A 21,026-nucleotide genomic window follows, 5' to 3' on the forward strand; every position below is an offset into this window, starting at 1 on the left:
TGGAAGTGAGCAGTGATCCTGGATTTCGGTAGTTTCACCAGAAGGGGGTTGAAAAGGACGTGGAAGATATATAGATATACATATATACATACATATACATATACATATACATATACATGTACATGCACTTGCAAAGGACATGTCGCTGCTGAAGGTATAACCCATTTGGAAAGGGTTTTTTATAGTTTAAATTTACCCATCACATCTTATCTACCTGTTATCAATCATGTAATTGTTGTCAGAATTACCGAAAAGTAATCACTTCGACCAACGGTGGTCTATCTTCTTTTCTTTTTTTGTAAGCGAGGCTTTCGGATGAAATGTTGATGCATTTATTGATTGTAGGGCTGGATCATCGGTTTGTGACCGACCCTGCAGCATCAGGACACTTCTTTGTGGTTTGTAACCAGCGAAGCACCCCCACCCCCCACGGGGGAAGCTTTATGAATGATGACCCTCCAGTGGGACATCGAATGTCCTGCGATTATTCTTTGGTTACGCTCTTTCGTTTTAAATGAATGGCAAAACAGTTTTTAGTCGCACCACGGCTTGAGCTTGTTAAACTCCCCCATGTCCCCTCCTCAGCAGGGTGTTCCGTTTAACGCAGGGCCTGTGTAACTATGAAGATGTTTTGAGGTGGAAGTCACCGCAGAATGCTCACGACGTGTGAGCGAACAGTGAGCGATAAGCATCTGTGTGATACGATAAGACTGTTCGCGTCTTTGTACAGCAACCCGTGAATGATAAAAGGGTGTGTGTTAATTCACCTTCGGATGTATTATATCCTTCTTGCAATGCGTTTGAAGCCTATTTGGTTTCACCACCCCCACCCTCCTTTCGCTGTCACCCGTATATATCTCGCTACTCTGAGCGACCAAAGCAGGCGTTATCGTTTATATATTTGCAGGTAAATATTGATCGTATAACACCGGCAGATCGATCTGGGCAAGTTGCTTTCGGTATTAAATGCCTGCGTGAAACCATGCCTTGGTAAACGCTAAATAGGACAAGGCGGGCCTTCAAAACAAATCCCACTCAAACCCATCTGTATTCTCGACTCGCGCATACATCTTGGAGGGGGTAACCCTTGGGCTCGTGACAACACTGCGGCACTCAGGACCCCGGTGTGGGCATTCCCATTAAAGTGACTGGGGTATATAATGCCCCACCGGTGGCACGGAGGGGGTCGTCGTCAGGCCCTGCTGCGGCTGTACACCGATTGCAGCTAATGAAGCTATTTTCTTGGCCCAGTAATATAGTTGGCTTGTACATACATAAACTAACCCTTGTTATCCCTCTCCCTCCCCCAACGGCCTACAAGGCCTGGGGGTTATTGTCTTGGCCGTTTCTGGCTGTCCATCACATTGGTTGAGTTTTCGTGTTTGGTCTATATCTGAAGTAAGTAATTTAAGTAAGCTGATGAAACTTGTGAACTGTTTGTCTCACGTATATGTGCCTTTTCGAGGTAGTGTGCACATGATTGTGTGACTTTCGCTGCTTTTGTGTGTCAGACCTCAATGCATCATGCCCAACCTGGCATGAAACATGTCCCATGCTCCCATTTTGCCCCTTCACATGAGATTTGCTGTTGTACGCTGCGACATGAACAGGATCAACAACTGCTTGGGTTATGTTTGCCCTTTTTGGAGTTTTTATTATATCAGGTATTACCACATTTTAATTGGCCTTGGTGCCTATTTTTCGATGAAGCTGCTTCACTTTCCCCCTCTGTGTTATCCCTTCTGGATCACTGGAGCTTCTTTTATGTTTTGCATCGTTGGTAGATGGGAAAACAATCATAGTTTTTGTTCGTTTTTTTTAACTAACACAATATTATAAATGTTTTCTGCTGGTCTGTTCGACATTCCCATCTGAGCACAGCTCACAACAGTTGGATCCAAGGTTCAAATCGCATAACATTACACTCTACTGCTGCTACTGCTACTACTTTGACTTTTTTTATTGGCCCCAATTATTACCACCTTCTTATGGGGTCGGCGAGAGAATGTTTTCGGCTCCAAGTCTTTTTCGCTCGCCTGTTCGAAGAACAGAGAGTTTTAGTGATACCACCGGCGTGAGCGTCAGCATCAGCGTCAGCGTGAAAATGTTAACGTTTTTGGTGCAAGTTATTTTTTCCTTTGTGATGTTTTTATCCACCACACTATTTTTTATACGCCATATATATATATATATATATATATATATATATTTTTTTTTTTTTTATACGCCATATATATATATATATATATATATATATATATATATATATATATATATATATATATATATATATATATATATATATATATATATATATATATATATATATATATATATATATATCGGGGCGTATTATGTGATACCGGTCGTCCGTCCGTCCGTCTGTCTGTCTGTCTGTGTCTGTCTGTCCGTCCGTCCGTTCCTGTCCGCACTCTAACTCCAAAAGTTTTCAACTTTCACGTTTCATATTTGGTACATAGGTACAGACTGTGGAGACGGTGTGTCGCGACATACGTTCGTCATCTAAAGTGGTTGCCATGGCAACCAGGATGCTGTTTTCCATCCGTTCCTGTCCGCACTCTAACTCCCAAAGTTTTCAACTTTCACGTTTCATATTTGGTACATAGGTACAGACTGGGGAGTCGGTGTGTCATGACATACGTTCGTCATCTAAAGTGGTTGCCGTTTTCCATGTAGTAGCACAATTCTGTATATACCTTCTTGTCCGGGCGTATATTGTGCTCACTTGCGCTCTTGTTACTGATTATAATATACAAATACATATATTGCTTTAAAATTATACTTCACTGCAATGCTTTATAAAAAAATATTAATTATTAGACTCGTCTTTTAAAAACGAGAAATGTATAAACAGGCGAGCATTGGGTGGCTTTGACGCCAACTCTGTTTTTATTTTTTTGTGTTGAGGATTTTGTGTCGAATCGAGAATCATGGAGTAGCTATAACACAGAATGGACCAGGACGTAACAGAACGAAAAGAATAGAAGAAAAAGGGAGAAGGATACACCAACAGCAGTGTTGAGAGACACAATAGAGTGAGACTCGGAGGGTTAAGGGAAGGGGGAAGAAAGAGAGCAAAGAGGGGGGGGACATGGGGTGAACTTAAATGGATACAGCCACAAACTCTCCATCACAGAAGTATAAGGGAAAACTGGAGAAGCAGCAGAAATGAAACAAACCATAAAAAATGAAGAGGGTGAGGGAGCAGGGAGACATGTGGTAACCTGGAACTGTGGAAAAAGATGGGCTTGTGGAGGGTTCATGGGGGCAGAAAAGATCATGGTTGTGGATGGGGGACCTGAGATGGTGGTGAACAGCTCTCCTAAGGCCCTGGAGGGAAGAAGAGACTGGGGAAGTTGGTTATACAGGTGGAGAATATCGAGGAACGAATGAATGGAGGTGAGCAGTTAGTCTGGATTTTGAGTGTTAAACCAGAAGAGTGGTACTGACACCACATGTGAAAGGGCAGAGGGGGCAAGACCAGAAAGGAGGCACAAGGCAACAGACCACTGACCTGCCACTGACTACAAACTGGCTGGCCATGGACATTCACGAACATGTATGCTAAGACGTAAGCTCGATCAAGTGATTTAGGCAAGAATGTGTCACTTCGTCAGGGTGCCGGCGATAACTCACTCACCCACTCTTCGCAAAAGACTCCATAGTATGGTTAGTGTCCACCGACTAATTATAGCACACAGGACACCAAGCCTTACGTCCATCCGAGGACTGGAGCATTTTGTGATCCAATGCTCTGCCTGTGAAGCACCATGACATTATGTTCTAACGTCCGTAATTCATGCTAAAGTACACTGATGTCATCTTCCTGTACGTGCACAAGCTCCATGAACAAAATATCACTGTAAAAACGTAGGTAGGCAGTGTTGTAATTAAGGAACAGATTGTAATTGCAAAAATCCATATCCACAAAATCTTGAGAACTGCAGAGTGGAAAACTCAATAGGACAACAAACTCACGGTTTTGTCAAAAAAAGAAAAGACAAAGGCTCAAAGTCCAAAGATACAGCTGAGAGAGTGGACTTTGTGAGTGAATAACATAGATCACGTGTGCTCAGGTCCGAAATGCCCTCCAGGAGTGGCAAGGCGACACAGGCCTGGAATAGAGGAGACACACAGTCTTTCAAAACAATTAAACATTGATCTAAGGATCAGAGGGGAGTTTGTCTGGGCCAGCAGGATAGCTTTTCGGTACGCACACTCGCCTTTGGGCTGTCTGGGCGAGGTTTGAATCCAGCTATTAACTGTCACCCTAGTGTTTCACATGCAGGCCCATGTATCAATGAGAGCATTGTCCATCGGAAGGACATTATGGGATTTCAACCTCACAGCTTCTGAGCATCGTGAGCACCTCACAGCTTTGCACATACTTTTTAATATTAAATTTTTTTTGGTAAAGCAACACAATGGAGTAAAAAGTATGGATTCACCTTGAAAATGATAGAAGATGCACGATTTTGAAGTTGGGAATGCTTTGAACGATTTCGGAAACATCGGCCGATTGTTTTTATTCCTTGAAAATTCGACTTTTTTTTGAAAGCAATCAACATATTGATTGTCAGAGTTGTTTTTTTTTACCGGAGATCTTGAAGAATGCAAAGGTCGGCCGTTCCGATGTCCTGGCTATTCTGATAGCATCATACATCATGGCATCTGTGCATCATGGAAGCACGTGGAGTGATAAGTAAATTCGTGGCCTGCCTCATAAAAGTAGACATTAACGAAAGTTTTTTTTCTCTCTCTCTCTTTTTTACAACTTTAACCGATTTATTTTCTGCCTGACCTTTTTAAAATGAACAATCGTACTTTTTTGTTCGGGCTGCCGGAGTGCCGACAAACCCTCTTGTGGAACCACAAACTCGGCGAACTTCCTGCGATTTTGTTTGTAAATGTCACGCAAATTTCATGATTGTCAAGCCGTGCTTGTCATCAAGATGTCACATCTTCCTTGTTGAAATGTCTTGCTTTTTGCACTTTCTGAATTAAATTATTCTGTAATAGTAACAGAGGCCCATGTACTCTTGAAAGACCTCTGGGGCGTATCACAAGTGGAGGGACGTTTCAAGGCAAGAAGCAACCCGGGATGAGAGTTGTTAGTTCGTCGCAGGATACTCGGTAGTTGTGACGGATGTTTGTCACTTGTTCAGGGTGCCAGCGATAACTTGCCAACTCTTTGTTGGAGAGACACCGTGGGATCTTTGACGTCCACCAACAACCAGTGCCGGCAGAGTCCTCTGCATGAGAAACACCAGGATGGAAGTTTACTGCTGCGACGAGATTCGAATCCATGTTGGACAAGTCAAAAGTCAAAAGGCGAGAGCATAATCTCTCTTGAAGATACATGGACCTTGCAAAACCCATATCCCTCGAAAGCGAATGCATATTGGACTGGGATTCAATTACCGATTCGCTCCACTGGTTGCATCATTACCGAGCCACCGCCTGGCCCCTGCCACGTTACAGGACGTGAGGAATTCAGTAAAATTCACACAGTGGCCTGCTCTTTTTAGATCATCGTGGAGGATCTCTAAGTCTTACTGACGTTGTTGTTCTTCATCTTCTTCTTGTGGACTTTTTTGTTTCACAGCCTACAGTTTTCATCAAAACTTCCTGAAACTTGGCGTATATATGTAAAAATACCCTGCGCAGACGGTAACCATCTCCGATTTTGAAAATTCCTCCAAGAAAAAAAAAGTTATGACGTCAAAATATCTCCGCTAATGTAAATCGCCTAAAAAATTATCTCCGAAACTAGACAAGCTTTTTGAATTCTGTTGTGGGAATCGAACAGGGCATTAGCAGAGATGAATTACCGCACAAATGATACATCACTATGACGTCAAATCAATTTTTATGACGTCATTCCTATTTTTTGACTTTTTGTTTCACAACCCAGAGTTTTCATCAGATCTTCGTGAAACTTGCCATGTATATGCAGAAAGCCCATGCGCAGGCAGGAACCATCTCTGACTTTGGAAATTCTTCCAAGAAAAAAAAAGTTGACGTCATAATATCGCCGCTAATGGAAATCGCCTATACCATTCTCTCCAAAACTGGGCAAGCTGCTTGAATTTTGTTTGCGGGAATCAAGCCGGGCATTAGCACAGATAATTTATCGCAAACCTGATATATCACAATGACGTCATATTGGTTTTTATGACGTCATCATTAAGAGGACGAGGGTCTTAGCTCATTTGAGCTTGTTTTAAAAAAGTCGCCGTGGCTTCTTTAATTTCCACTCGAGCAGACGAGACAACCGGCTTGACGTCTCTCCGGAAAGAAGGCGTGCTCATTGACGCAACGACGCCCAACGCGCGAAACACCAGGACGGCGGTTTGGAGTCACTCTCTCGAAATCCCCGCAATCCGCGTGGCCACATAAGGCAGGTTTAATCGAGCGTCGCTCCGTTGCCCACGATACGGTATCAATCATGGAGTGCAGCGATATTCTTCATGAAGTGCATCGACCGATCCATCCATCGATCGGAGCGTTTATCGGCAAAGAGCGTGGAGAGCGGGTTGAAAAACTCTCTCCAGAAAGGTGGTTGAGAGCCGCGGGTGTCTCGCCTTTTGAACCAAACCGTTAACGAGCCGTCATTAAAAGGGGATCTCCCCCGGGGGATCCCAGAGGCTGTCGGAGAAAGAGAGAGAGAGAGGGTCGATCGCATTGACGGGAAAACTTCAGCAGGTGTTAGCGAGACGATCCCACCATTGGAGGGGAAACTTTCCCCGGCACGTGGCGCTCGCTCCCGCGTCTTCGTTTCACCGGTCCCGCACATCATGGGCGCTCAAGCAACGTCATGGGATTTGTTTGAAATGCCCTTCCGTTATTGCAGTCCAATACTACGACTACGACTGCCACTTTTACCCGGGGACGTTTTTTGGCAAAATTACTCGGGTCAAGTCTTTCACGAAGCGACTGATCAGACGTGACGTTCGACTGAAAGTGCAGGAATTTGTCACTCGTTCAAGATGCCGGCGATAACTCTCCGACTCTGAGCGAAACACACCCGTACCGGGGGGAGAAAACAATTCCTATAATTACTTCTCAGAGTCATTGGGAGCATCATTTATTTAATTTGATGATGTACGTGTGCTTCGAGCATTTATTTGTCTGAATCGGTCAATTTGTTTCGCGCGTTCACTCGGTCGCTTCCACGTCGAGGTTACCGCCGTGACGTAATGCGATAAGGCATGACGTCATCCATCGACGCCTCCGTTTTGTTGTGTGGAACCAGTTTTTTGTTTTTTTTCACCAAATCGTTGCGATCATCGATTCTGCTGTGTGCGATCTGTGTGAGATCCTTCGCCACTCGTTTCAGTCTCGGTCAAAAATGACGTCATCGCGCACCGTCGCAAGAAGCCGACGTCGTTAACGGACGCCCGACTCCTCATGGAATATCTTTGCAATTTTTATTATTTTATTTTTTTCCTCCATGAAAAAGCAACTCCACAGTTTCAGACTTTCGCTCACGCTGTGTGTTCACACGAAACCGCACAATACCACGTGGTGTGTTCAAAAGATTCTGCTTTAACAACACTAATTGGTCCGAAGGCACGATCACTAATTGGTTTGAACCGTTTAATTAATTCTTTTATTTTACAATCGATTTGTTCATGTATAGTTGTACACGGCGAGTTTTTACTTCACTTCATACTGATAGTTTTTACTGCCGCCGCGGACTATGAGCACCGCGTGTCCACGCGTTCGTATGACGTCATGAATAATCGATACAAGGCGCTTGTGACGTCATGAATAATTGATACAAGGTGCGTGTCTGTGACGTCATGAATAATCGATACAAGGCGCGTGTCCCTCGGATAATCGATAAACGTTGTCGAGAAGTTTTAACTAAACGGGAAAAATGCGTTCAACACGTTGTCTGAGAAGTCTCGTGGACCTAACTCCACCCGACGGACAAATAGGTGTGTGTGTGTGTGTTTTCTCCCAGGAACTGGTCCATCCCATGTCCTTCCCATGCTTCCCAGGTCCATCCCATAATATCCACGGCTTAGCTGTTGGCCTCGAGCGTGTGACACACATATACACACACACACACACACACACACACACACACACACACACGCACACGCACACGCACACGCACACGCACACGCACACGCACACGCACACACACACTCCTCTTCTCAGTCTGCATTCTTGATTCTATCCCTCCCTCCCCTTGTTGTACCCTGGGGACAAACCTCCCCTCGTCTTCACTCATTTTCAAACTCTTTTGTCAGAGAGCGCAACTCTTGAGTGCACAGAACTTTTGAACATGCGGTGGATATATATATATATATATAATTATTTTTTTAATGTGACGACCTCGACTGAGCAGACAAAAGTGCTTCTCATGTCGAAGTGTTGTCGAAGGTGACATTGATTGAGGCGCACGCTTGTTCGTGGGATTCATTTTCCTGCCCGTCCCGTTCCAATCACGCGTGCTCTTTGTGAACCGGTCACGTGACGTGTGATGAATCTGAACACGTGATCGACAGGGCAATTGTGCCCTTTGCAAAATGTACGATATCTCAAACCTTAACTGTTTTTTTTTAGGGGGGGGGATTCTGAACTTTCCTTCTTTACAACCCGAAATAAATCCTGATGCTCACACGTCTCTGTACCGGCGATAGATGATCTGTCTCTAATGAGGGCACTTTCCCGTCAAAAGGAGACATTCTTTGATATTCACAGGCAGTCTGTATTTCACTGGTGGAGCGAGGATCTCCATGAGGCATTAATGTCGTGTCCAAATGATGAAGGTAAATTGTCCTGCATCCGTTTGTGCACACAGTGGATTGGATGCCATGACTTGAAAGGATGGAGTATTTGGAAGCTTTGTATGATGGCAGATAATGCGACTACTGTGCTGTATGGGGATTGGATGCTTGTAGTCACGTGATTGGGTTTTATATTGTTACGGTTGTGGAAATTCACAGAACACCATTCAGGTTTCCCAGAGATCAGTTATGTCGATAAGTGTGTGTTCAGATTAGATTTCCCCACCGATGTTTAACAGGCAATTATTCGTGTGCAGGGCTGTGAATCTTCAGTTAGCCATTTTTCTTTTGCTATAGTTATTTTGGAACAACCACATCTCCACAACGCCAACCACGACATCTCCTTGCCATCTCCTCAACAGCATCTCATCAAACCTCTCCACAACGAAAACATCGCTCTCATCAACCATCTCCACAACGACCACCACGACATCCCCTCACCACCTACGCCACAACGAACATTGCCTCACCTTCATCTTCATGAACGTCGCCATCTTGTTACCGGCAACAGCATCCTCAACGAACAACATCTCTGCCACCAGACGCGGGGACTCCTTCGTTGGGGCGAGGGTCGATGATTTCACCCACGTCCGCTCTCTCCGAGCTTCGCGACAATTTGGATCAAAAGATCAAAAGGGGCGGAGCCAGCAGGGGGTCAGAGGTGAGAGATCGGAGATCAAAACCTCGCCTCACGGATCCAATTTAGGGCATGCAGAGATGCCAAGCGAGCAGTTGTGTGGAGTTGCATTGGGAGCTGGGTCAGTCTGGAGTCTGCAGTCGGTGAGGAGCTGGAGAGAGCGGAGGAGACTGGAGCTAGGAGCGCGGCCTGCCGTGCCGTGCCGAACAGTGGGTCGCTGGAGAGAGGCCGGAGAGGAGTCGCCAACCAGCGGCAAACGGTCCGAGGTGATCGGGCCCCGGGACAGTCCGAACGACGCTGAGGAATGGGCGGGCTCTTAAGAGAGCATCAACTCTGAAAGAGCAAAGGCCCGTTCGTTCCTCTGAGGCGTTGTCGACTTGGCCCGATCGACCGGGCCGCACGATGAGGCCTGGACCGAGCCGCGGTCACGCCAGCTGCCGTGTGGACGGGACGTCGAGGAGTGCCCAGCGAGTCGCCACGAAGGCGAAAGGTAACCAGCGCGGTCTCTCAGAGCTTTTGCGGTCTTCACAGCTCCGTGACTTATAAAGACCCACGAGGTCCAGTTCTGCCCCCTTCCATTTTCTGGGGTTTTTCTTTGCATGAATGACGTGGCGCCAAGTCCGTTAAGTAGAACTGTTAAGTGCATGTGTGTACATAATAAATAGATGGTTGTAGTTCTTTGTCTTGCTCATGTTTTGTCCCATACGTGCATTGGTTGCATACATGACTGCATGATTGCATACATGCATTGGTTGTATACATGACTGCATGATTGCATATGTGCATTGGTTGCATCCATGACTGCATGACTGCATATGTGTCGTGTGTGTAATAAATGTCATTGTTTAAATGTTCACCCGTTCGTTGCGTCCTTTCCCTCATTGAACTGCCATAATTAAGTTCGGAATATTAGCTGGCTTTTTAATAGCCGATAAAGTAATAGGATCCGGCGGGGCTTGGCGATATACACCGCTCGGCAAATCGCAAACGGAGTGAGCTGCTTTGCGGCTCGTTTCCAAGCAGGTCCCGTCGAGTTATAAATCCCCGGCATTTCTCTCTGTGCGCATAATTAGGTAAATCGACAATTCGGCGATTGGACCCTGTCGCACGCGGACAGAATAGCTGGCTGATTTTTGGTGTGATTAAAGATACACCCGTAGCTGGATTTCGGCGTTGATCCGAAAGCTGCGACTAGGTTTGTCCGTTCGGTGGGCGAGGGCGGCCGCCACTGGCTAGAAGCGGTCGCCCGCACACCGACGGGCGGGAAACCACAACAATATTATGGCCCGTCCGCAAGGAGGCTTTTCAGTGTACTCTCGTGCCGCGTAATAAAGCAGAGTTGATTCTGGCTCCTGTGTCCACCTGCTTCTTGCTCCCGTGTCCGCCTGCTTCATGAGCACAACAGTTTGGCGACGATGGATGGGATAGATGGCAATTGAGTCAGTGTTCACGGCAAAGTTCCGGTTTTCACCGGCGACGACTTTGAACTGTTTGCGGAGCAATTGGAGTTTTATTTTGAGGCGAACGGCATGGGCAAGGAAGGCATGAAGAAGGCTATCCTGCTTTTGTCGCTGTCGTTGGACAACTACCGGCTGTTGTGTGACCTGCTCGCATCCGACAAGCCGAGAGACGACATGCTGATGTTCCGCACGATCGTGCAGAAGATGAAAGAGCACACTAAGCCAGAAAACTCACTGCAACTAGCGCGATACGAGTTCGATCATCTGGCGAGGAGCCCTGGAGAGCGCGTGGCGGATTTCGTGGCAAGATTAAAACATCTGTCCGTTACCTGCAGATTCATGCCGGATGAGCGTCTAGCCAGGCTCAAAGATCGATTTATTGCCGGTTTACAAGACCCAAACATGGTTTCCGCGATGGCCATGGGAGGTGACTTGGGAATCAACGAGATGTCCCGTTCGCCGCGGACCCCACGAGCGACCTTCGGTACGAACCGCGGCCAGCCTTCGCAACACGTCCAATCGGGTGGCGAAGTTAACACGCAGGCATGTTGGGGGTGTGGGGGTCAACACCTCCGGCGTGTGTGCCCGTATAAGAACAGCGTGTGTTTGCATTGTAACAAGGTGGGCCACCTGAAATGTGTGTGTCGAGCAGCATTGGCCACCGTTATAGTCATGGACGGTGATGTGCAGGACGACCTGGGGCAAGACCTGCAACCGATGATGAGTCTTTATTCAGTTGGCTCTGCGACAACACGACCGATGACTGTGGAAGTGGAGGTCAACAAGACGCCGATCACATTGCAAGTTGATACGGGCACGGCGGTGTCAATCATAGGCGAACAGACCGCGCGTAAGCTGAACGGTCTGAAGCTTATCACGTCAGACCTCACGCTGTACACATACACCAGCGAGAAGATAATGCCGGTTGGAATGGCAGACATATCCGTGGCCTATCAAGGCCAGGACACCGCTCTCAAGTTGTATGTGGTTCGGGGGAGGGGGCCATCCCTCCTCGGTCAGGACTGGCTGACCCGCATCAGGCTAGACTGGACAGCCATCACCTTGTACAAACCATACCAAGCCGATTAAAGAATCAGTTGGAGGAGATTCTTCAAAAGCATCAAGGCCTGTTTTGCAACGGGCTTGGGAAACTCAAGGGCATGCAAGCCAAGCTCTTCGTGAAGGACGGGGTGGTGCCACGGTTCTGTAAGCCAAGGCCAGTTCCATATGCTCTGCGGGACAAGGTGAAGGTTGAGTTGGATAGACTGGAGGCCTGTGGAGTTATCGAACGGGTGCCATACTCGGACTGGGCCACTCCGGTCATCACGGTACTGAAACGGAATGGTGACGTTCGATTATGCGGGGACTTCAAGACCACGGTCAACCCGGGTCTCAGCATCGAGCAGTATCCGCTTCCATCGATCGATGAGATATATGCACGGTTGGCGGGGAGTAAATTCTTTACGAAACTCGATCTGCGAGATGCATATTTTCATCTGGAAATGGACCCCGGGAGTAGTGACCTTCTGACGATCAACACATGTCAAGGACTCTATCGATACACCCGGCTCGGTTTTGGAATTGCTTCGGCCCCCGCCCTGTGGCAGAAAGCGATGGATCAAGTTTGTGTTGGCCTGCCTGCTCAGACCTACCTGGATGACGTGCTCATTGCAGGGAAAACAGCGGGGAAGCACCTCGACAACATTGACAAAGTGCTGACGAAGTTGGAGGCTTGTGGGCTGCGCTTGAACAGGGACAAGTGTGCGTTCTTCAGACAACAGTTGGAATACTTTGGGCACGTCATCACGCCGGAGGGGTTGTTGAAAGGCCCACGGAAGGTGGAGGCGATCCAGCACATGCCACCACCACGGGACAAGACTCGGCTTCGCTCTTTTATTGGTATGGCATAGTATTACCAGAGATTCGGAAGCAATGTGAGCTCTGAGTTGGCCCCGTTAACACGACTGCTCAAGATGGAGGAACGCTGGGCATGGAGGTCAGACCACCAGGCAGCGTTCGACCGTGTCAAGCTGCTACTCACAGAGGACACGGTTCTCGTCCACGACGCGCATAACCATCCGCTCTTGTTAGCATGCGACAGCTCCGCGTACGGCATCGGAGCGGTGCTATCACACAACGTGGACGATGTGTCCGAGCGACCTGTTTGTTTTGCCTCCTGCACCCTGTCAGCAGCAGAGCAGAAATATGCCCAGATCGAGCATGAGGCTCTCAGCCTTGTCTGGAGAGTGCGGAAGTTTCATCAACACCTGCTTGGTCATTATTTCACCTTGCAGACTGATCACAAGCCACTCCAATTCATCCTGGAACCAAAACGAGGTGTCCCGGTAGCGGCGGCAGCGCGGATACAACGATGGTGTCTGTTCCTTGCTGCCTACAGCTACGATATCCAGTTATGGAGCACTGAGAAGCATGCCAACTGTGACGGTCTCTCTCGCTTGCCTTGCAAGGGGGACCCACCTTCGTCTGAATCATCCGATCATGTTGATGTGTTTACACTGAGCCAAATCCAGTGTGGGCCGATCACGGCTAAGCAGGTGGCTGTTGAATCAGCCCACGATCCTGTGCTCGCCCATGTCGTACAGGCGATCTCAACTGGGAATTGGAACGACCTGCCTTCAACACCTGAATATCAACCGCTTGCGTCTAAAGCGTCAGAGCTGTTGTTGGCTCAAAGGTGTATTATGTGGGTTATGAGAACGGTGATTCCCCCGCAGTTCAGGCGACGTTGTCTGGAGGAGCTGCATGCCAGTCACCTCGGCATCGATAAAACCAAAAGTGTAGCCCGTAGCCTCTTGTGGTGGCCGGAACAAGGACATTGAGCAGATGATTAAGCATTGCACAACATGTCAGTCAGATGCCGACAACCCGTGGCGGACGTCGTGCTTATGGCCTATCCCGGACAGGCCATGGCATAGAATCCATGTAGATTTTGAAAGTCCTTTTAAGGGCAAGATGGTTTTGGTTGTTGTTGATGCATTCTCCAAGTGGCTGGAGGTTGTGGTCATGCAATGCACGACGGCAGAAAACACGGTTGAAAAGCTGCGATCAATCTTTGCAAACAAAGGAATACCCAAAGTGTTGGTGTCTGATAATGGTCCACAGTTTGTTGCTGGTGTTTTTGATAATTTCATGGTGTGGAACGGTGTAAAACATCTAAAGTCAGCACCATCCCATCCGGCAACGAATGGCCAGGCTGAATCATTTGTTAAAATGTTTAAGCGTGCGTTGCGTAGAGGGGAGGTGGCATCTATGCAATCAATGGTTGATGTGTTCTTGCTGTATTATAGGAATGCTGTTCATCCAACCAGTGGTGATACACCTGCGATGCGCCTGTATGGGCGTGCATTGAGATCTAGACTGGATTTGCTGAGGCCTGGGAGGTCGGTGCCTGGGGCGGTATCGCGTCCAATGCGGGTGCGCACTTTTGAAGAAGGGGAGCGGGTAATGGTGCGTGATTATTGCCACGATTGGAAATGGGTGCCGGCAGTGGTCTCCGTGATACTCGGGCCACTCAACTGCTTGGTTAAAACCGATGATGGGAAAGTGTGGAAACGGCACGCGGACCAAATTCATGATCGCTGTTCAGCATCACCACCCGTGACAAGTGACATGGGGACGGGGCAAGTGGTGCCCCCACCTCTGATTTCTGTAGAATCGCCAAGGTCAGACGTGCCGGCGCCAACTGGGCCAGCGGACTTGGGGTGTTTACCTGAATCAGTCCTGCCCGAGGAAAACGAACAAGTTTGTCGGCCTGGGGCTCTTGATGTTAAAAACGGGGCGAGTCCTACTGGTATGTCACCTCTACCGAGTCGGGAGGAGTCCGAGCCTGTCGCCTCGCTGCCCCGTCCGTCCGGGACGGATCAGGAAGCACCCGCGGTACTTGGAGGATTTTGTCTGTTAATCTCTGCCCTTTAGAGGGGGAGGAAGTGTGCTGTTTGGGGATTGGATGCTTGTAGTCATGTGATTGGGTTTTATATTATGGCCCGTCCGCTAGGAGGCTTTTCAGTGTACTCTCGTGCAGCGTAATAAAGCAGAGTTGCTTCTGGCTCCTGTGTCCGCCTGGTTCTTGCTCCCGTGTCCGCCAGCTTGGTGAACACAACAACTACCACCATGGGTATGTCCAACACCAAGATGTGATATCACCTCGTTCTAGGCTCTCTCTCTTCCTCTCTGCTCTCACTCTCTCTTCCCACTCTTCCTCGCTCTCTCCTACCAACTCTTCTCTCTCTCTCTCTCTCTCTCTCTCTCTCTCTCTCTCTCTCTCTCTCTCTCTCTCTCTCTCTCTCTCTCTCTCTCTCTCTCTCTCTCTCTCTCTCTCTCTCTCTCTCTCTCTCTCTCTCTCTCTCTCTCTCTCTCTCTCTCTCTCTCTCTCTCTCTCTCTCTCTCTCTCTCTCTCTCTCTCTCTCTCTGACCTCTCCCTCTGACCTCTCCCTCTGACCTCTCCCTCTGACCTCTCCCTCTGACCTCTCCCTCTGACCTCTCCCTCTGACCTCTCCCTCTGACCTCTCCCTCTGACCTCTCCCTCTGACCTCTCCCTCTGACCTCTCCCTCTGACCTCTCTCTCTGACCTCTCCCTCTGACCTCTCCCTCTGACCTCTCCCTCTGACCTCTCTCTCTGATCTCTCTCTCTCTGATCTCTCTCTCTCTCTGTCTGATCTCTCTCTCTCTCTCTCTCTCTCTCTCTCTCTCTCTCTCTCTCTCTCTCTCTCTCTCTCTCTCTCTCTCGCTCTCTGTATCTCTCTCTCTCTCTCTCTCTCTGTCTCTCTCTCTCTCTCTCTTCCTCTCTCCCTCTCTCTCTTTCTCTCTTTCTCTCTCTCTCTCTCTCCTTCCCACTCTTCTCTCTCTCTCTCTCTTTCTCTCTTTCTCTCTCTCTCTCCTTCCCACTCTTCTCTCTCTCTCTCTCTCTCTCTCTCTCTCTCTCTCTCTCTCTCTCTCTCTCTCTCTCTCTCTCTCTCTCTCTCTCTCTCTCTCTCTCTCTCTCTCTCTCTCTCTGACCTCTCTCTCTCTCTCTCTCTCTCTCTCTCTCTCTCTCTGATCTCTCTCTCTGCTCTCTCTCTCTCTCTCTCTGATCTCTCTCTCTCTGTCTGATCTCTCTCTCTCTCTGTCTCTCTCTCTCTCTCTCTCTCTCTCTCTCTCTCTCTCTCTCTCTCTCTCTCTCGCTCTCTCTCGCTCTCATCCCCCTGCTGGCTGTTGGTGAATCGAGTGGAGTGTCATGGCGGCTGTGTGGTCTTGGTGAGCTGTGATCTGCACTTTTTTTCGCATCGTTTTTCACCTCCCTTCCTTTGTTTCCTTCTACGCATCGTTATTTGTGCTCCCACCCTCCCCTCTTCGTTAGACCTCGCGCTCCGGCCTTCCCTCGCGCCGTCGTCACCCCACCCCGCCCATCTGTCCTTGTTATTTCATGGTTTGGCCTTCGGTTCATCTCTTCCCCTCCCCATCCCCCTGTTTTCTCCTCGCATACATTTTCCCCGAGATTGAAAGAGAAAGAGCCCACAGCTTCTTGTGGATTGCTTTTAGTTGGTGGCCCATCCCAGGCCTTCAACTGATCGTTTTTTTTTCCTCATTGTAGCTGTGTTTATTTCCTTTGGAAACCTGTCTCGGCTTGTATTTAATTACTGCAAGAGAGCAATCGCCCTTCCTCCCCCTTCCTAAATATGACTTCTTATTCCCGTTATTCAGCATTTGAAGCATTAACAAGAAAACATGGCGTCGTCTGTGTCGCACCCGACGACGTCAGCGTCGAGGATCTCGTTATCGCCACGGGAAACATAGTCTGTACTGACAAAGTTCGTGCAGCCTCACGAATGAACAAACGTGTGGTAATCTTCGTGTCTGAGACAGAACTGGTTCATGAAATCGTATCGACCGGACTATCAACAGACGACGGACATTTCGTGCTCGTCTCCCCTCTGGACACACCGGCCGTGTAGGTCATTATCTCGAATGCTCCTCCTTTCCTGAAAAATCAGACACTGATCTCTGAACTATCTCGTTATGGTTCTGTGGTTTCTCAAATCACTATGTTACCTTTACGTAGCCAGGACGATCGGACGAAGCATGTGATGTCTTTTCGGAGACAAGCTCGTGTGGTACTTTCTCCCTCTAACGCTGAAAGAACCTTGAACATCGTTTTAAAACTCAAAATTGATCATCATGATTAACAAGTGTACGTAACCACTGACACCTTGAAATGTTTCGAATGTGGGAATTTCGGACACTTGAAACGATCTTGCCCAAAGTCAACCTCGTCGAACGATGAAACGAACCTCGTCAACAAGAATACGTCGTCTTCTTCTTCTTCTTCCTCAACTGTGAAGGAAGCGAATCCCGTGTCTGGTAACAACCCCCAAACCTCCCAGCCCGATAGTCCAAACAGCAAAACGAATGTTTGGGATGGTTTCACCATCGTTTCATCAAGAAAGAGAAAGACTTTACCTGATGGTCGTTTAACCCAGAAGAAAGGAGCATTTACAAACGAGGAATCTGTTGGTAATTTTCCTGACGTCACTCTACGAGGCCTACCCGGAATGGACCCGGAATGGACCTGGACCCCGGTACCTACGACCAACAAGTTCAGCCTACTTGCCGGTGAGGACAGAGACGTCTCCCTTACAGAGACCACTTTACCTGTTATTGCAGTGAAGAAAACTGTTTCACTCGTTAAAATCCCTCCGATTGGAAAGTCTATTGACGGTGATACACAGACCACTAGTGATGATCCTGCTGTCACTTTGGTAAATGTTAACCCTAAATCCTTGTCAGCGGGAAATAGGGAAACAAATGTTAACCCTGTTACTGCTCCCATCTCATCACGTGGTGAAGCTGGAAACGCAGGAAATGTTAAAATGGATGTTTTACGAGAGACCCCCAAAGTACTGTATACCTCCACGCCGTTGGAGGTCGATAACACCGTCACGGTCGAGGGAAGCGATATCGCTACATCCACTGATGGTGTTTCTGTTTCATCAACTCTCCCGATTATTTCCATTACTTCACCAGGAGATGTTCCCACAATGGAAGAGCACATAGACGTGGTAACCAGTACAGATCCGTGTATCAATACTGACGACAGTATCGATATGCAGGACAATACAAGCTTGTGTGACTCGGAAACTAAAGCCGACTCTGACGAATCTGACCTGGAGGAAGCAAACAGGAACAGTCAGGTGGAAATGGTGGAGAAGCTCACCAGTCATAGTCCTTCCCCCCCCCCCCCGAACAAATAAGACTCTTCTTACAAAATACATACAGGAAACGCAATATAAACCTGATGGAATACTTTCCAGATCTACCGTCCTTCCTTGAGTGTGCTCAGGCTATCATACGTAAGCCTAACTTATTCGGTTTCCCCCAGACACACTGTCACCGCTTAAAAAACTGATTGCCAAGGTGAAAAGGGATCCTAATCAATTATCCCGATTCTCATCTTATTCTTAGAAACTATTATTTTCCTCATGGCCAGTTTCAAGATTGGAACAATAAATGTTGATGGTGGTGGTAGTCCTCTCCGCAAGATCCAAATTAAACAGTTGGTAGAGGTCAACGGTCTCGACATAGCTTTGTTACAAGAGACCCATGCTGTCCGATCTGTTCAGGCTCAGTGGCGACTATTTATGGACAAGGAATGTTTCTTCAGTAACAACTCCACGTCAAAGGCAGGCATCATGTTTGTCTTGGGGAAACATTTCCACCCGTCCTGCCTTAAATTTATGAGTACTTTTGATGGACACCTTGCCTCCGTGACCTTCTCTATCAATCAGGTCAAGTTCACAATTCTCAATGTGTACACTCCAAGCAAAAATGACGAGCGGATCTCCTTTTTTGCCGAACTGAGAAAATTCCTGCAAACACTGGATTTGCAGACTTGTCTAATCATTGGTGGTGACTTTAACTGTACTGTTAATGCTTCATTTGACCGGAACGGGCCGGAACCCCAACCATGTACCGCAAAACTTTTTGCAAACATCATTGCGAAATATAATCTTCATGATATTTGGCGCGTGCAGCACCCTTCTGATCGGTCCTATACATGGTGTCGTTGTTTAAACAACCACATCTCACTTGCGAGGCTTGATCGCATCTCTGCAAATTCTCATTTATTACATGGAGTTTATAAATCCGATATCGTGCCTTCTGCTTTCTCTGACCATTCCCTAGCTCGAGTCTATATTCAACTCTCTAAACCATGTCCAGGGAGCTCTCACTGGAAATTCAATAACAGTTTTTACTAGAAAACCTTAACTTCATTCAGGCCTTTGAATCCTTCTGGACGGCTCTCCAAGAACAGAAGCTAAGCTGTTCCGTTAACCCGTTGATATGAAGGGATTTAGTAAAAACCCAAATTAAAGGGTTCTGTCAACAGTATAGTTTTTTCTCAACAAGGGCTGACCATGAAGTTAAGAAAATATTACAGTTAGAGATTTTACAACTCCAACGAGTCATCGGACAAAATAATAGTAACATACAAAAAACCTTAACTGAGAAACAGTCCTTATTAAAGGAAATAATCGAGAGGAATGCACGTGGTGCCTTAGTTCGGATGAGGGTGCGACACCTGAATGAGGCAGACGTACCAACCAAGTACTTCTTTTCCTTAGAGAAACGTCTTCCCAGTAAACGGCTTTCTCAGCTGCGATTAGCAGATTCATCCATTACCTTTACACAATCAGAAATCAAACTTTACGTGAAGGAATACTTTTTGAAAATATATTCAATGGAACAAATAAATTCTGTCAGTGTCGCCTCTATCTCCATAGGCCTGCCAGTGTTGTGTGAAGATGGGCATTCCCAAATGGAAAGACCCATCACCTTGGATGAACTTGGCACTGCCCTGCACGGCCTTGCCATTGGGAAAGCACCTGGTGGACACGCCCCCTCCCAATGATGTGCAGGATAAATTAACTGAACAAGTGGGCATGCCCCCTCCCAATGAGCCAATGAACAGTGTAAGTGATTGGTTCATTACCGTCTCAAAAGTTAAAAAAAAACTTTCGTAAAAGTTAAAAAAACTTTCGTCTCAAAAGTTAAAAAAGGTAAATCCCTTACAACACGTGTGTCACCTTCTGGTAAAAGGCAAATCAGTGAAAATGTAATTACTGGAATCCCATGTAATAACATTTGCCTTTCTGGAAGAAGAAAGTAATCCAGAAGCGTCCGCTTGTACAAACGTTATCAATGAAACAATCGTATCAAACTTGCCAATCCCAATCAGTGTTTCCAACGCCGCACAAGGACGTTCCTAATGGAGACCGCTCCCATATCCAACAGTCACAGGAGGAAGAGGAACCTTTACAGTCTCTCTCTCTAACAAAGCATTAAATGAGACAAATAAGGACACTGAGGAAACGATGGAGGATAGTTTAAATCTTCCAATGGAGAGTGACACTCATGACCCAAGCACCATGGCCATGTCACGGACAGGCTTGGAGTCCACTCTTTTACATTCCGAAGAATCCTCAGACGTAAATCTGATATATAAGGGGCTGAAGAAGATTGTTTCATTGAAACCAAACAATCATGTGATGCTCACAATGAAACTGAAACACCAATTGATTCCCCATGTGAGGAATCTGATGGTGAAAGTCAAGATGAGTCCTCTCAGATTCTAAAGGCTGAAAGCAGACCTTCGGATGACTAGCTTCGAGACTTCTTGAGGGATTCTTATCGTAAGAGAAATATTGAACTGAAAGATCATTTCCCTGATCTTCCGGTGTTAATTATTCAATTGAAAGAAATTGTGCGTAACCCTGTCACCCCAAACTTCACTGAGACTCGGAAACACAGGTTAAAAATAATGATCCAGAAAGCTCGACAGGAGCTTCTTAAAGAGCAGGTTGCAGGTCACCAAACAGGTTCTGAAAATTTATCAACACTAGCGTAACCCACGCTCTGCGCGGCATGTTGGGGTGGGTGTGTTTGAGAAAGGAACTGATGCAGAGTATCAGTAGTAATTTTACTTTAATGCAGTAAGTGGAATACGATTTCACTGTTTCAGAACCATTTTATTTACTTTTTTTTGTACCATGCACCTCATATGGTCTTTGAGATAATGTAAGCCGAATATCACGTTACTCGAGCACAGAACAA

At 47.1% G+C, this 21,026-nt stretch overlaps 1 protein-coding gene across 9 annotated transcripts in view; it reads left to right on the forward strand.

Moving 5' to 3' along the window:
* The window catches only part of LOC147031992 (zinc-regulated GTPase metalloprotein activator 1-like), a 453,248-nt gene that overhangs the window by 250,246 nt on the left and 181,976 nt on the right, over window positions 1–21,026 (forward strand). For 6 of the 9 annotated variants that reach the window (XM_085869237.1, XM_085869238.1, XM_085869236.1 and 3 more), the window contains one exon: window positions 14,228–14,986. The exons of the other annotated variants lie outside the window; for them this stretch is intronic. In XM_085869237.1, coding sequence (XP_085725363.1) covers window positions 14,228–14,855 — 628 coding nt within the window. In that variant the 3' untranslated portion in view covers window positions 14,856–14,986. Of the gene's footprint in view, window positions 1–14,227; window positions 14,987–21,026 lie in introns of those variants that run through there. 9 annotated transcript variants of the gene reach the window in all.

This window comes from Eptatretus burgeri, chromosome 2 (genome assembly GCF_056783735.1).
Source record: "Eptatretus burgeri isolate ZD-2024b chromosome 2, Ebu_testis_v1, whole genome shotgun sequence".
NCBI classification, from domain to species: domain Eukaryota; kingdom Metazoa; phylum Chordata; class Myxini; order Myxiniformes; family Myxinidae; genus Eptatretus; species Eptatretus burgeri.